General features: G+C 33.4%; 3 protein-coding genes and 1 pseudogene across 3 annotated transcripts; 3 read left to right on the top strand and 1 right to left on the bottom strand.

Annotated features, from left to right (window-relative positions):
- Positions 1-254: 254 nt before the first annotated feature.
- On the top strand, positions 255-2,463 carry LOC120217231 (seipin-2-like). Its single transcript, XM_039214424.1, has 2 exons — positions 255-1,193; positions 1,999-2,463. Exons 1-2 carry the CDS (start codon positions 276-278, stop codon positions 2,455-2,457), a joined length of 1,377 nt encoding a protein of 458 aa, XP_039070355.1. The 5' UTR covers positions 255-275; the 3' UTR covers positions 2,458-2,463.
- An 82-nt stretch (positions 2,464-2,545) lies between these two features.
- Positions 2,546-3,851, bottom strand: LOC120217294 (aquaporin NIP1-2-like). Its single transcript, XM_039214463.1, has 5 exons — positions 3,717-3,851; positions 3,424-3,648; positions 3,155-3,351; positions 2,910-2,972; positions 2,546-2,759 (listed from the first exon to the last, which is right to left on the bottom strand). The coding sequence occupies exons 1-5, from the start codon at positions 3,849-3,851 to the stop codon at positions 2,546-2,548; spliced, it is 834 nt and encodes a 277-aa protein (XP_039070394.1).
- A 2,754-nt stretch (positions 3,852-6,605) lies between these two features.
- LOC120217230 (protein transport protein Sec61 subunit alpha-like) lies at positions 6,606-9,699 on the top strand. The gene is made up of 7 exons (XM_039214423.1): positions 6,606-6,658; positions 7,447-7,805; positions 7,958-8,185; positions 8,273-8,627; positions 8,709-8,836; positions 8,977-9,112; positions 9,279-9,699. Exons 2-7 carry the CDS (start codon positions 7,462-7,464, stop codon positions 9,516-9,518), a joined length of 1,431 nt encoding a protein of 476 aa, XP_039070354.1. The 5' UTR covers positions 6,606-6,658; positions 7,447-7,461; the 3' UTR covers positions 9,519-9,699.
- Positions 9,700-15,764: 6,065 nt separating this feature from the next.
- Positions 15,765-17,631, top strand: LOC120217229 (annotated as a pseudogene).
- The last annotated feature ends 327 nt before the right edge of the window (positions 17,632-17,958 follow it).

Genomic DNA, 17,958 nt, shown 5'->3' with positions numbered 1-17,958 from the left:
AATTATAATAATGGAAAAAATTACAATTTTAGTAAAATCTAAATCCAAATCCATTTATAATTAGTATTTAATTCAACTACTTTCTAAATCTTAATTAATAATATTAGGTTTTGTGAAAATTGAAAACTCGGTGAGTTAATAAAAAATAGTATTAAAAATAAGAGTGCAAAGAAAGTTTAGTGATAGAATTTATAATATATTTAAAAAAATTTAAAAAAAAATATTTTTTTAAATGTGAAAAAGGAAAGCAAGCATCATATCGTCACCTTGCTCAAATGGAATCCGAAATCACCGACGAAAAGGACCACTTCCACGAAGACGTTTCCTTTCACGGTGCCCTCACCGTCGACCAATCGGATCCTTCTACCTTCGGCGAATCATCCACTCTCCGCCACCGGTTCTTCTCCCACCGGGGAAGCTCCCCCAATGAACTCGGAGATTCCCTTATAGAAACCGACTCAAAAACAAGTTCTAAAACATACAAATTCCACCGCGATTTGAACCCAAATGACGATATTCCCGAGATAACCGATTCAACAACCCACGTCGAACAGACTGTCACCACGGAGAAAAACGATGAATTGGTCACCCAGGGTCGTAACTCCGCCGACTCGGGGACTGAACTTAATGACTCATTATATTCTTCGTTAACTTTACTAATGTTTATATCCCGTTTAACGATGGAATCGATTGGGTTTCTGTTAAAATTGATAATAAGATCTATTACGCTACCCATAACAGCGTTGAGTTATCTCATCATTTTAGTGATCGATCCTTTTAGACCATTGAGACAAATCACATCTTATGTGGTCTCAAAGTTGATCGAATTGTGGGTCAATTCACCGTGCGGTCGACTCGTTCTCGGATTCGGGTGGGGAATCTTGTGGGCTGCATATTTAGCCTTTGTTCTATGTGGGTGTGTGTTTACTTCGCTTGTGATTAGTGGGATTCTGATGAGGTATTTGGTGGAGCGACCTTTTGTGGTAAAGGAAACCTTGAATTTTGAGTATACTAAGAATAGTCCAGTTGCCTTTGTTCCCATCGTTTCTTGTGCTGCTGTTGAGAAGAAGAAGAAGATTGATGTGGGGATGAATTTGGGGTCTCGGATTATACCGCCTTTTCATGAATTGCAGGTCACTGTTTCTTTGACATTGCCGGAGTCTGATTACAATAGGAATCTGGGGATGTTCCAGGTATGAAAATTGCCCTTATATGTTTATGTTTTCACTATGTTAATTGGTCTATAAATCAATATTTTTTATAGTTCGTCATCTAGATGTATTCTGATTTGTCGATTCGAGTCTAATATTCAGTGTTTTAATGATTGATTCTCATGTATATTCCTTACATGGCATACTATGTTGTAGAGTAATAAATGTATTTAGATATTTTAGGATTGTGATACACTTCTATTCAAAAACGTGTTTCTTCCTATGTAACTACCATGTTACTCGAATGTGTCCGATATCAGATAGGTCCTTAAAGGGTTATATCGCAGAGTAATGTCCATATATACATCAAAAAGGGATCTCCGACATAGGTACTTCGAGTAAAATGAAGTATCAGAGTAATACATACTAGTGATTTTCGTTTTTCTTTATCGGTATTGATGAATGCTAGGTGCAACTCGGATGTGAGTGTCGATATTGGTATAGGTCCTTTGAGGGTCGTATCCCAAACTTATGTCCAAATATGCATTGGAATTAAACAGATCTTCAACGTAAAGTAAAATAAAGTGTCGAGTTAACACAAACCGTACTGGTTTTAGTTTTTCTTTATCAGTATTGATGAATACTAGGTGCAACTTGGATGTGAGTATCGGATATCGGTATACGTCCTTAGAGGGTCATATCCTAGACCGATGCCCAAATATGCATTGAAAACAGATCTCCAACTTAAGTACTTTAAGAAAAATAAAGTGTCCGAGCAATATAGACCGTAATTGATTTCGTTTTCCTTTATCAGCATTGATGGATGCTAGTGCAATTTTTTTTGAAGGCAAGGACAGATTTTCTTTCTGTAAATGGTGAAACACTTGCCAGTTCAAGTTATCCATGCATGATGAGATTCAGAAGCGTACCTATCCGCCTTCTGTTGACATTGTTCAAGGCTGCACCTGTAGTCGCCGGCTTTGTTTCTGAAATCCAGACCCTGAATGTGAAGATCAGAGGTTTGAACAAAGGCCCTGTGCCCACCGCTTGCTTAAAGGTAGTACTCGAACAACAAGCAGCACACGGGCAGGGCGCCGGTATTCCCGAGCTATATGGTGCATCCCTCACCCTTGAATCCAAACTTCCTTTCATCAAAAGAATTATATGGTATTGGAAGAAAACTGTATTCATATGGGTTAGCATCGCGTCGTTCGCGACGGAATTATTGTTTATTTCGGTCTGTTGTAGAAGTATTCTTCTCCCGCGAATGAGGAAAACAGACGGTTATGCCGGTAGGCACCGGTGACAAGTACGGATTCAAAGTGATGCGGATTGGAAGGTACTAATAAGACAATAAACGACCTTTTACATTAATAAATAGAAAATTTTCTTTTTTAATCACAATTACATGAAGTTTTGAGGAAAGAAGCAGCCTTGGTAATGCGTGGCAAGGGCTTGTTGGTGAACCTCAACATATTATAAACCCAAGCACCGGACACTGCCCCAACGATTGGCGATGTAAGATATATCCATATTCCCTTGTATCGGTTCCACACAATTGCAGGCCCCAAGCTCCTTGCCGGGTTCATCGATGCTCCAGTTATCTGCCTGTCAAACCCAATTAACAATCCAAAACTGAAAATCTTCCGAATCAAAACGAATGACTTGAAATGAACTCAATTCAGGTGACGTTTGTTTTCTTTGATATCTTTTGCTCGCCGAGCTATTAAAATAGGTTAAGGAAAGAAGAGGTAATACCCAGCAAACAACACGTTAAGCACCACGATGGAGCCAACGGCAAGTCCCGCGAATTCTCCAATCTATACGAATATGGAAAGGTGACAGAATCAGAATGTCACTTTCAATATTACAGATAAGATTTCGAAATGATTTTTGAAAAACAAATCACATATTGGATAGTAATTATACATTATATAACGACTGCAATATCCTTAACAAACATTATAATCGTAATATAATATTATGAAGGTGGGGAACTTTCAGCCCTATCATCAGTGGCAACACCGGACACAACGAACATAAGGTAGAAAGTGGTGATGAACTCGATCACGAATGCTTGTAAACCTGACCCCTGTGGCGACGTTCCGGCAAAGACATCATGCAGACAGCTAAACAGTAGGCGGAGGGTCACGGCCGCCATTGTAGAGCCGATAGCTTGAGCCACAATATAAAATGGCACCTAAATCAACAAATCAAATCAAGCATTGCATGTAAATATATGATCAAAACTAAATAAAACGGCACCACTTACCTGTTTGAGTGGGAATCTTTTGCAGGTTGCAAAAGCAATGGTGACCGCCGGATTAAAATGGGCGCCGGAGATGTGTCCCAATGAATAAACCAAGACCGTCACGGCTAAGCCCCACACCATAGATATTCCCGGCAGCGACACGACCTTGTCGTTGTTGACGTTGACAACTACGGATGCGCAGCCGGCAAATATCAGAAAATACGTGCCCAAAACTTCGGCTAACAACTGCAAATTATGAAACAAAATCACCATTTATGTCTCTTGAAAACAAAACAAAATCATTATATATATACCTTTTGGATGAAAGGTGTTGAGAAGAACATGTGAGAGTCTTTGGTAATGGCGGATGACGGTGGAGGATTTTGATCATTGGGTTCATCGTTAAAGTTTAAAACCGAAACTGCATTGCTCTCGGAGATTTCAGCCATGGCCGAACTTTGATTATATTAAGAAACTTGGGGAAGAACGAGAAGAACAGTGGAAATGAAGTGAAACTACAGAGTAAAGGATAAAAGACGACGCAATCATGCAAGTCAATCTCAAATATTCACCCATTTACTAGACGGTTTTTCTCTTTGGTTTAATATACAATTTAGTACTTGAATTTCTTAATTTCTACAAATGTGGCCTTTCTGTTTATTTATAAGGGTCAATTACACGTTTAATACGTAAAGTATCACTATTATTCTATTTTAATACCTAAACTTTATTTTTCTTTTCAAAATCATACATAACAGTTAACTTAGGTTTTAATTTTGTATCTCACAATAAAAACTTAGTGACAAAGATGACGTGGAATTATTTTCCCTTTTTCGATATTTCACACGTCTTGTAATATAAATTCTAATTCATCGGTGCCGTTAAGATTTTAATGATGAGATCAAATTGAAACATAAATTAAACGTCATATATGATTTTGAAAAAAAATAAATTTTAAGTATTAAAACAAAACAAAAGTAATAATTTAGATACTAAACGTATAGTTTACCTTATTTATAAACTAATTCGAAATTTGTAATTGACAAATGTTACACAATTGGTACCCAAAATGTGTTAATCGTTGTTTTTTTAACCAATTTAATACTTTTACAAACATAGACCCGAAAATATATTCCTTATATCCGATCTATCTCGTCTCAATGAATTTTAGCTTTTTTTTGGTCTAACTCCGCTTCGAATTTTAGGTTAAAACCTCTACCCGACCCGATCAGATTGAAATATATTAATATTTTAAAATAATTAAAAAATATATTTTATAACAATATATTTATAATTATTTGTTATATTTTAAATGGTTAAAATAATATATTTTATTATATTTTTAATAATTAAAGAATATATTTTTAACAATATAAAAATAAAATCTCTAAGATATTAAATATTATTTATATATATATGAATAAATTAGTAATTTATATTAGATCGGGTCGGGTCAATTTTTTTTTACCTTAAATCTGATTCTGGCTGGCTCTAAAGTTATACACTATATAACTTGTCTCACTCCACCCCGAACCCCGAAATTTCAAAAAAAAATCAGCCCTATAAAATCAGATCAAGTCGAGACCCATCAAATTAGGGTAATTTAACCATCCTAACATATTTTGATTCTTATCTTTATTTAAACCCTTTAACCTTTAATATTTCAAGTGAACATCCAACAAAAACACCTACACATTCAAACAGAGATTATGGGTGGACAGATACAAGCCGCACACAACATACATCAAAGACACGTTGTGGATCCGTTACACGAAACTTCTGGGGCATTAAACTCCTTCCTTTACAACACACCGCAAAATATTCCTCCACAAAACCTGCAATGGTGATGGGGTGATGAAACCTAATACCACACAACATACAAGCAAAAGTAGCACTGTCCGCAAACCACTTTGGCGGTTCCGCTTCAAGAATCTTCTTCACGTTACCCATATTCGCTTCGTTTAGCGTCTGAGCCATCTCCTGCCAAGATTGGTCAAGCAAATGACTCGATAAGCCTCACCCAGAAGTTAAAGCATTTACTTTCGCACGGGCAGCAAGTATCATCTCAACTATCACATCCTACATACTCAACCCATTCTCTTCACCAAGGAACTCACCCCATCAGGGAAATAACCTCCAGTATCCATACCCCAGTGTCCTCAGCAAGACGGGACTCATAAAACAACTACTTTCCAGTCTTTTTATGCCTGTTTTTTCCTTATCATTCAACTCCTCTATACTTTTAGTCCGCATTGATAATCTATTATCATATTCTCTATAACCATTAATTCCTTCACCCTCAAGTTCAACACCAGTATCCTATTGTTAACACGAAACTGAATAAGTGAATAATCATAAAATAAAATTAAAAAGATTTATGTTGATGCATCCACGTTTACAAATTTTAGAACAAAATTAAACATTATTTTGATATCTTATCGAGAAAAAGAAAGATGAATGAAATATGAATGATTTGATATTGATGATATAGTTAACCACGATCAATGACAGGCGATGATTGATTGATAATGATAAAAGAATAAATTGATAATTTTTTTTATATAAAAGCAAGGAATAAGTTATCATACCATTACATTGTCAACTACTTAACAATCTAAAAAGACTACTTAAATTTTTAGTATTAAAACTGAAACGTTTTAAAATTTAATGACCAAAATTAATACACAATTAAATATATTTAAATCAACAATGTTGAACTCTTAGTGTATGCTAAAGAGATTTTGTTATTCCTTAATGATTCGATTTAAGTAATATAATTTATGTATGTACATGAATTTAAATATAATTAATTTAAAAAATCAATAATGTTTTATATATTATAATAATAATACCAATCAAACTAATACTAATTCAAAAAATTTCAAAACAAAATTTTACTTATTTTTTAAAGAGTTTAATACATTTTTCAAAAGGACATTTTAATGGATTGGATGAATTCTTAATAAGATAACATTAGTAATGGGTACATAGCTGAGATCCGAAGCTGAATAACTAATCATACGCCAATATTACAGGTGGTAAATCCTTATTGGGTAAGATATCGTGGCAAGGCAAACCTTTCTCAAATATTTTTTTTTTTATTTTTTGCGCTATAAAAATTTCAATTGTCTCGTTCATTTTCAGCCCAGCACGGGGACGATATTCTCTTTGGAAAATCCGAAGAACTCTTCTCTAAGGTAAAGCTTTTCTATTCGAATTAATATCAATTCTCAGATCTGCTCACCGAATCGTAATCGTATGCCTATGACTGTCTTTATTTTTTTAGATTTTTTTAAATTTTTTTGAAGCTTGTTTTTTGAGAATTTGGTTATTTTCCTGGGAAATGATTTGATCTATGTTTTTGTTACCAGATCTGGATGTGCATGTATAATTTTTTGTTTTAGAATGTTCAGTTTTGGAATTTTTATTTTCCAGATTTAATTTCGAGAGTTGTAGATCTGCTGGTAATTTTGCTTGATCTATGCATAAGCTGGTGTTTGTCTCGTTTTTCTCCCTCCTTCTAGCTTAGCTGATTTTTGAACGGATCTTTTTTAAAACTATCGTATATTTTGTTTTGAATAGAATTTGAAATCACGTTTCTAGATCGGATTGATTTGAATTGATCTGTATTATTTTCTGGTAATTCATTTCGGATGCCGACTTTTAATTTCTAGATCGGATTGATTTACTTTATTGCATGTTTCGACTATTCAGATATGGCTGGATATGAGAACGGTTTTGTAGGACTTATGCATGCTTTTTTTTATAAGTAACATTGTTCTTGTTTTCGGAATTGGACAGCGAGTTAGATATTAATATAAAATCAGATACTTATTATGCAAGATTCATTTCTTGCATATTTGTGTTCTAATATTTGCTGAATCTAAAGGAAAATGTTTCAGTTATTTTGTTCAATTCATAACCACTGGCTTTTTATTAATTTTGACTATCAATGATATGTGTGGCTGCTACCTCCCTCCTCATCATATATTTTTGCGAGTTCCCTAACTGACAAACAATTGCTGAATTTTTTATGTAATTCAGTTCTGAATAGCCAACATGGGAGGAGGGTTCAGAGTACTGCATTTGGTTAGACCATTCCTTTCATTTCTGCCCGAGGTTCAAAGTGCTGACAGGAAAATTCCTTTCAGAGAAAAGGTCATCTACACCGTCATCTCCCTCTTCATCTTTTTGGTGTGCAGTCAACTTCCACTTTATGGAATTCATTCTACAACTGGTGCCGATCCATTCTATTGGATGCGTGTTATCCTTGCATCCAACCGTGGAACTGTTATGGAACTTGGGATTACCCCCATTGTGACATCCGGATTGGTGATGCAACTCTTGGCTGGTTCAAAGATCATTGAGGTTGACAACAGCGTTCGGGAGGATCGCGCACTCTTGTAAGTATTTTCTCATTATAATTTATTTTGCCTTTTACCTTAAACGGCTATTTTCTCTTTTTATACATGTGATAGCTCAGAACGGAATTCTATGTATCCTTTGTATTTCCTATGTGCATATTATAATTATCATGCTTATTTGTGCTTTGCAGAAATGGGGCTCAAAAGTTGTTGGGCATCCTGATTGCTGTAGGTGAGGCAGTGGCATATGTACTGTCTGGTATGTATGGCAGTGTTGGTCAGCTTGGTGTTGGAAATGCTATTCTTATTATTATTCAACTTTGCTTTGCCGGAATCATTGTCATCTGCCTTGATGAACTTCTCCAGAAGGGATATGGTTTGGGTTCTGGGATCTCCCTTTTCATAGCTACCAATATCTGGTACCTTATTACAATGCTTTCCGTATTAAACTCAACTCAAATGTATTCCTGGAAGCAGCTATCCTAATTACTATTTTGATTCTTCAGTGAAAACATTATTTGGAAAGCTTTTAGCCCTACAACAATTAACAGCGGCCGTGGGGCTGAATTTGAGGGTGCTGTCATTGCTATGTTCCATCTATTAATAACTAGGACAGACAAAGTTCGAGCACTTCGCGAGGCTTTCTACCGGCAGAATCTTCCAAATGTTACAAATCTACTTGCTACGGTATTGATCTTCCTTATTGTCATCTACTTCCAAGGTTTCCGTGTTGTTTTGCCCGTACGATCCAAGAATGCTCGTGGACAACAAGGATCATATCCCATTAAGCTATTCTACACCTCCAACATGCCTATCATCCTTCAATCCGCACTTGTTTCAAACCTATATTTCATCTCCCAGGTACCCTTTTACTCTATTTGAATGAGGCTCCATTTTACTTGTAACATTGCGCACTTCTTTAGCGCAGTTTGTTTTCTGCAGTTGCTGTACAGGAAGTACAGTGGTAACTTCTTTGTGAATCTTTTGGGCAAGTGGAAAGAATCCGAATATTCAGGTGGTCAGTTTATTCCCGTTGGTGGTCTAGCATACTATGTTACTGCCCCTGCAAGGTTAGAACCGATCTTTGTTCGTGTTTGGTCTTCCATCTCTTTAATTTTCTTGCACCGATGAAATGTTTGATTTTATTTCCTGTTTAGCTATGTTCTCTTCTTATATTTTGATGCCTGGGTTTATCTGATTATTACTACAGCTTGGCGGACATGGCAGCAAATCCCTTCCATGCTCTGTTTTATCTGGTGTTCATGCTTTCAGCTTGTGCCTTATTTTCGAAAACTTGGATCGAAGTTTCCGGTTCTTCAGCCAAGGACGTCGCTAAGCAACTCAAGGTGAGCTGACTCATTTTAATCATGTTTGTTTGCCTCATGTATGAATTGGAAATTTTTTGAACCCCACCAGTTACACAGTTTTTTCCATATGTGATCGAATGATTTCGATTTGATTAAACCTACCTTGTTGCCACTTTTAATGATCATGTTCTTCGTTTTCTTGTAGGAACAACAAATGGTGATGCCGGGGCATAGAGACTCAAACTTGCAGAAAGAACTGAACCGCTACATTCCAACCGCAGCTGCGTTCGGTGGAATGTGCATCGGTGCATTAACCGTCCTAGCCGATTTCATGGGAGCAATCGGTTCTGGGACTGGAATCTTGCTTGCCGTAACAATAATATATCAGTACTTTGAGACTTTCGAGAAGGAGAGAGCCAGCGAACTGGGCTTCTTCGGCCTCTAAACTCCAAAGTCCGATTTAGGTGGAGAAGCCTTGTTCAAAATTTTGAGTTATTAAGTTGAAATGAATGGTAGGGTAGGTTCCACCTTTTGTTAAAACAATCCCCCCGGTTAGAACAAATTGAGGTCTCAACTGTAATGTGGTGTCGTTTTAGCCCTTTAATTATGATCTTTGTTTTTTAACCTGAACTTTGTAGATTTTTCGTTTCAGAGTACAGACTCGGTTAATATTTGGATAAACTGTACTAATGATCATTAATGTTTGAATAAGTTTTCGTCTTCCTTATTAAAATTTCGAAAACTGACGTTATGGATCGACCATCGAATTTTGAAATTTCTTGAAACAAGCGTTTACGCTCAAAAAATTCACCAAATCGCAAATATAATTTGTATGAGAAACGTGAGGAGGCACAAGTGCCAAAATCTCTTTCGGAAACATAACAAAAGGACTTGAATTTGGACGTTAATGTGTGATCTGTTGATATGTTGGCACAACCTCTGGCAATTGCCCCTAACCGAAACAAAAGCAGCCTTGGCGTGTGACTTGCAGACTCTGTGTCGTCGTTGCTTTGCCTATTTCAAATCGACACCAAATCCATCAGCTTGACAACCACCTCCGCCGGGGCCGCTACTGCCAGCATCTGTACAGCAGCTTGCAGAGTTTGAGTGGTATATGAAAGTCGGTACTCTCAAATCTCTCACGAGGCACCACCCTTTATCATGAATCTCCTCTCTTTGCTCCTCATCTTCACTATCTGTTTCTCCTTCTTCCTCCGTGAATCCCATGTCATCTTCTTCAACCCTCTCAAACGATGACTTCATCACACCGGAGATAATGGGGTGTTTGAAAAAAAATATTAAAAAGCTTTTGGGTAAATTAAATATAAAATAATTGTTGAAGGATCTATTTAATGTTTTAGCAATAGATTAGGGGTAAAACTTAATATTAACATTTTTATTAATAGTGCAACATCATCAATTTAACGGTTAATAGTTGAGTGATTATTTTGTTACAAATCGATAATGTTAGTAATCAATTTATTACTTTTAAAATTTCAGTAAGAAAAATGACAACTTATTTAAACACTAGTAATCATCAGTGCGATTTACTTAATACATTAATATAAGTATTGATACCAATGGCATGCTAATGAATTATATTCATTTAAATGAATTATATTTATTTAACTAAGGTTGATACCGCAATCAAGTGATATTATCATAAATTTATTAATTTTTACATATTTTTTTAGAAAATATGTGGGTTTCATATTACAAAACTTTTGAAAATATTATCAAATTTAATTTTTAAGGTATTATTATATAAGTTTAATAATATCTTCTATGAAAAAAATAAATAAATAAAACTAATAATCTATATACGAAGAAAATAGGGTTTCACTTACACATCTCTATGACATCAAGTAATACGGCCAAGTAAATTTATAAGGAATTATATAGGATCGGGACAAAATTAAAGAAGGGATGAGACAGATTTATCTTATAGTTTTATTCTCGAATTTTGAATTTAAATATTTAATACTTTTTATATTTTTAAAATTTAATAATTTAATTCCTTCTAAATCTATATTGATTATTCACATAGCATGTGCGAATTGGACGTTTGTAATACTTGTCATGAGGCCTATCTTCTTGAGCAGGTATAACATTAACTACACTGCATTCTTCAAAGTATGTACATACTTTTTCCAATTGCCACTTGGATAAGGAAACGAAAGAGACCCTTCACATTCATAACAATTGAGTTTGTTTCCCCAATGTACCTCTGCTTCTATTCTTTCGAATTTTAACCATTTAAAAAATATGGAATAGATTGATTGGGAGATTCAGGGTAGTTGTGATTAATATCAGCCTAATATACGGTTAAGGAAAGACCTTTTACCGGTAGAAAAAAATAACATTTTAAGTAGCGCCCAATATTAACATTTCCGATAGAAAAAAATAATATTTTAGATAGAGTTTTACCGAAAATGCTAAAAAAATATTAACATTTCAGATAGCGCCTTTCTTTAGCCGTATATTAGGTTGTCTTTCCTTAGACATCTCCGGAGAGTCAGTTAAATCGAGATTCAACGATTTATCCGATTTGACATTTATCACAAAATCAAGAGAGGGAAAGTTCACAAAAAATGGGTTAGACACATTGATGGGTATAGGTAAGGTTGAATCAGGTTTTTTAATGATTCGATCTAAACTCGAGTTTTTTTCTTAAAAAAATATTTTATATTATTTTATTATTCGAAACACATACAAAACAGAAACAACGATATGAACCTCGTTAAAAAACTCCCTAAATCTAAATGGAGGAAAAAAAGTGTACATATCAATATAGACATAATAGTGATTTCAATCCTAATCTTAACCTTTGTATTTTTAATTTAAATTAATTGATTAATAATTTAGATATAAATAATTATATAAAAATCTTAGGAATGAGATAATAACATATAAAACCTAGATTCTTTTTATTTTTAATTTTTATTTCAAGTCTTTACGTAGACGCCTAGTTGTCATAATTTAAGCATCAAATAGATCTTAACCGAACTCTATTCGATTCTCTTGTGGAGAACAGATGACTTACTCTTTAGCTTGTGTGTGTATATATAATATTGCTTTCATTTTGCTACATATCATTTTCCATTATGCTTTCTTCCTCTTCAATTTTATAATATATATATATATATATATATATTATGGTAAAGATAGTAACTTTAATTCCATTCTATCTGATTTAATTAATGATTTAAAAAAATATTATTTTATAAGACAAATATATTAATCAAGGTCAAATATTGCCTATTGATTTAAGAAAATAAAAGTTTAATTAACAAATGGGTTCATTTTGTATTCTTAAGGATTAATCTTAATTTTGTTTACTTCAATTCTAAAAAATTACTGTGTCATATATTTAATGAAGAACTAATTTAAAAGAAAAAGTAAGATTAATAGTAGACGTGAAGATATTTCAAAGATGTTTAATATCTGTACATATATATTTATGCATCTAGCATTACTTAAAATTACAATATTCTTTTTATTATAATTTTTTTTTTCTTTTTCGTAAATTTTTTATCTAATTTTTTTCATGAAAAGTATATATATTATTATTTTATGATTCATTATTAATATCTTACTCAATTTTATAACAGACATTCATTAAAATTTTATTTATCTATCTATTATTTGATTAATCTAAGGTATGTACAAGGTAATATATGTTTAAACATAACTCTCAATAATTTGATATTGAATGCTCGCACCCCTGACATTCATATTGCTTGAACCCGATACGATACCTCAAAAAATAACAATATTTCTTTTATCACTGAAGTCGCTTAGTTCGTGCTTTATTCGAATTTATATATTCATATTTAATGTGTGTGTATATATATATCACCTTAATGAAGCATGGGGCAAATCCCCTTACCAAGCCTCACATTGAATGGACTCCTCTAACTATTTTGTATTTTATAAATGTAATAATTTGCTATGAGCAAATCTTATCTCAAAGTCAGCCAATGTCATTATTTTACTTTATATATATATATATATATGAACATGTTAAGTGTACACAACACACATGAACTGAAATTATAGTTGCATGTCTATTACTATCATTGTGCCGTGTCTTCTATTATAGTTAATAATTGATTTCGTAGAAGTGCCAATATTTAATTTTAGAAAATTTCATATTTATCACTATGTACTTAAGTTAGCACATTATTTTTTTTCCTTTCAAAATAATAATATTTGAATTTTCAACATTAAAATTATTTAAAATTCAACAATATACCAACAAGTTAATAATAAATATGAATAGAAAATTCTATTTAAAAATCATTATAAATTTTGAGAAAATTACCCTTGAAATACACCCCCTCCTTGGCTTATGGGTCACTTCTTGTGATTTCCAATAATTTTCAACAACCTTTTTAGACAAGGCATGTCTTTGTCGGCTAATGATGTTTGAGAACAATTATCTCTCTAGTATGTTAAAATTTCAGATTTGATCCTTATATTCTAATTAGGTATACTTATGGTTCATTTATTTTTATAATTTTCTTTTTAATGATACCACAAGTGGCAATATGAAGTTATTTAATGTTACTCGGTCATTCGAGTCCGTAATTAAGTTCTATCAATTATGTTTAACCGATAATAATTCTATATGTTAAATAAATATTTAGATTATTTTAAAATATATACTTTAAAAGAGATACTAATAACATTATACAAGTGTATATGCCAAATTATGTAAAAATAAAGTAAAGGAACCAAATCTCGAATTTCAGCATAGTAAAGAAACTAAAATCGTAACTAAGCCTTAAACTGAGTTTATACCTTAAATTTAAAGTTTAGGGTTTTACTTAGTAGAAAAGATCAAAATTTTACCATGTAAGATATGATTACAAGTCTTCATGATTAGTTAACTAGGTTTTTTTCCCCTAATCATTTAAATTCTTGATGTTATCAAACAAGACAAATAAATTGAGTAGTTTTTATTTGAATAGATGGTTTGTTTATGAAAACCCAGATAAAATTTTTTTAGTATAACTACTGATATTTGATCTATTAATTAATTAATTTGAATTAGATATTATAAAAATTTTATTGTATGATGATATTCTTAATTTAGTTTATTCTACTCATAATATTAAGGATTGAACCTTTGATATTATTTGAAGAGCCTAACATATTGTCTCAGTACACCGACTAATAATTAATAATTTTTTAAAATAAGGAACCTAACGACTTTGATTTTTATAGACAAATTCAAAGGATAATTAAATGATATGTTCAAAACCATAATTTGCTACCAATCATTGTTTCTTAACACTCACGGCAATTAGATCAATAATTTCTCACAAATTCATGTAAAATCAAAATTTCTATATTCCTTCTCACTTTGTTGTAAACTATTTTTCTCCTACCAATAAAAAAATATATATTAAATTATATTTTAGGTTAAATATATTCCAAGTTCTTATACTCTCAGTACATTTGGAATTTAGTTTTTTTACTTCTCGAATTTGAAGTTTAATTGTTAATATCATAAAAAAATTATGTTGAATTTAGACATATCAAATGTTAAGATACTATTTCTTCCTTTTATTTCAAACAGTTACATTGATAAATTCAATTAAAGAATTTTGATATTATTATTCAAATTAAACATATTATATTTAGTTTAACATAATGTGCTTTTTGAGAAAATAACATATTGTGTTGCTTTTAAATCGGAATCTCAATGTAAGTTTCTAAAGTGTTTTTAAGGTCCAAATTTCAATTTTCAAGAACTTACTAATAATGGACATTTTAGTCGCTCTCTTCTTTCGGCCATGGCTTCTTGGACCATTTTCTTTATTTATTTTTAATAATTACATATTAACAATATGTCATTTGTGCCATGTTCATCATATATTTATTGCGAATTTAGGGTGCACCCAAAGTGTGAAACAACGCCTCCATATCTGCCCAATGCCTCGAGAACTCATAGCTATGGGCTCCATCCACCATTTCTCCTTGCTTGAACATCTTACCCTACATATAATCATCGTCCCCTCTATTATATATATAATGAAAATTTTATTTAAGATTTAATAAACTCAGATATCCACATCTGGATTTATTATAAAATAATAAGAACCAAATAATTAAGATTTACAGAACAATTTTAACTCATAAATAATCTGTAAAAGGAAAAGGGTGATGCTATTCGTGAAACAATACCAATAAAGAATAGGCGGTCAAATAAGAGAAAGATACTTTAACATTCAAATATAAAATAAAAGAAGCAGACCCAAAAATATTGAGAGAAGCCATCAACGTAGATAATAAAATCCATACGAGAAAACTACGACAATAAAGGCTTCCTATTATGCTAGGTACTAGGTCCTAGTCATCGGATTGATCACCTCTGAAGATAGAAACGTAACATTCTTCTTCTCGAAAGAAGGATTAGATCCATTGAAGAGCTTCCTAACACCGATAGATGAAATGAAACTTAAATGAGAAAGAAGATCTGGATCGGAATTTAAAAAGATAAGAGAAGAGAGAGAGCATGAATGGTCTCTTATCAGTAAAAGAAGCAAAAGACTGTGAATGGTCTGTTCATTTCTTTTCCGGCTCCTTAAATCCGATTTTTTTTTTTCAAGCGAAAGAATAAAAAATTTGGTTTCTATTTGTTTTGCTTTTTCAAATATTGTCAGTTTCTCTCACTTGCTCCAAACAGAGTCACAAAATCAATTTTTTTTGGTCCTCTTTCTTTTCTAATGATCCGAACAACATTCTATCCCTCCAATTCATTCTAATTCTTTGTCATCTTTCGAAAGAAAAATGGATCCAATATTCGAACCAAAAGCAGTTTTCACCCGAAGCAAAAGCTGCAACAGCACCACCTCCACAATTAACCACATCAATCTTAACAGCAACAACAACAACAATGGCAGCAGCCATAGCCATAAGAGCAAGCTCGCAAGAACCTTTCTCAAAGTCATCAACCTAAAGTCCTCAGCAAAATTCTCTTCAAACAATGGTATTGGAATCTGCGTTTTCCCATCACAAAACAAATTCGAGTGTTACAATCCAAACCCGGATAGTAAAATCACTTCTCATGGGAATCCCAAGCAGAAAGCTGTGTTAGAAGCTTTGGTTGCAAAGATTTTCGCTAGTGTTACAACCATCAAAGCTGCTTATGCAGAGCTTCAAATGGCGCAAAACCCGTACAACAATGTCGCTATCCAAGCTGCTGATGAAGCCATCGTTGAAGAACTGAGAACACTTTCGGAGCTAAAGCGAAAGTTCTTGAAGAAAGAGCTTGATCTTTCGCCTCAAGTCACTTTAATGCTAGCAGAAATTCAAGAGCAGCAGAGCTTGATGAAGACTTACGAGATCACGATCAAGAAACTGGAATCCGACGTTGAATCAAAAGGATCAGAGATTGATTCACTCCATGAAAAGTTTAAAGATTGCCTTGCTTTCAACAAGTCTTTGGAGAAGAAATTAAACGCTAGTGGGCCGTTATCGATGTTCGATAATATCAACAAGCTTTCAGCGTTGAATCCGAGTCATTTTCTTCAAGTTTTGCATAAAGCATTGAGATCGGTTCGTAGTTTCGTCAAATTGATGATCAAGGAAATGGAGTTAGCGAATTGGGATCTCGATGCAGCGGCTAAAGCCATTGAACCGGGGGCCGTTTTCGTTAAACGAAATCACAGGTGCTTTGCGTTTGAATCTTTTGTGTGTAGAACAATGCTTGAAGGCTTCAATCTCCATGATTTTGGCCTTGGCAAAGAGGTTAAATCCAAAAGAACAGACCCGGGGAAGTATTTCAATGAATTCAAGGCCCTGAAATCCGCAAATCCAAAGCTGTTTTTAGCTCGAAATCCAGATTCTTCTTTCGGGAAATTCATTAGGGTCAAGTATCTCAACCTCGTTCATGCGAAAATGGAGTGTTCGTTCTTTGAGAATTTGAATCAAAGGAAGATTTTAACCGCTAATGGGTTCCCAGATTCGGTTTTCTTCACGGCGTTTGCAGAGATGGCGAAGAGATTTTGGCTGTTGCATTGCCTGGGATTCTCAATGAATGAAGATGTTTCAGTCTTCGAAGTGAAGAGAAATTGTCGATTCTCGGAGGTTTATATGGAAAACGTGAGCGATGAATCTCTTTTTTCCGGTGAATTCAACGGCGGAGAAGTTGACATCAGAGTCAGTTCACTGTGGTTCCTGGATTTAAGATCGATAAAACGGTAATACAAAGTCAAGTTTATTTGTCACCGGTGATTACTCCTCCGGTGAGTCGTTGATCGTTTTTTTTTTCTAGTTTAGATGAAACGTTGTCAAGGTGTTATTATCTCCCGTTTGTTACACGCGCCTCTAGGATTACGGTGGTGGAGTGAGGTGGGAAGAGCTGATTGCTGTTTTCAAGTGGTTTATGTGTTTTTAAGCGGCGAGTGTAGTGGCGCAGCACTACAGAGAAAGATGAGGCGCAGCTAGGTTATGAGGAACTAGAGATTTTCTTTAGAAAATTTTATGTAATGTCAAAAATACTCTGTTAATATATTATTATATATAACACAATAAAAAGGATTAATTTGTATATCTGACTTATATGGTATTTTCGTTAATTTTGTATAATAATCATATTTTTATATATAAAAATTTAAATTATTTATTAATATTTCATCCATCGATCTACTAATCTAAATCAAATATAACAAAAATTCTTTATAAGTGAATTCTATTTATTCTGATCTGTCAAATATATTTCGATTATCGATCGAGCATTAAAAAACCGATATATATATATATATATAATTGAAAAATGATATATTCATTGAAGAGACTTTCAGCCAGGTGAGCACCGTAAGAAGTGATCTTTCCCAAAATGAAGTGATGCATTTGAATCACACACCATCAGTGTT

This window comes from Hibiscus syriacus, unplaced genomic scaffold (assembly GCF_006381635.1).
Source record: "Hibiscus syriacus cultivar Baekdansim isolate YM2019G1 unplaced genomic scaffold, ASM638163v2 tig00110186_pilon, whole genome shotgun sequence".
Taxonomy (NCBI): domain Eukaryota; kingdom Viridiplantae; phylum Streptophyta; class Magnoliopsida; order Malvales; family Malvaceae; genus Hibiscus; species Hibiscus syriacus.
This window is presented reverse-complemented; position numbering and strand designations above follow the sequence as displayed.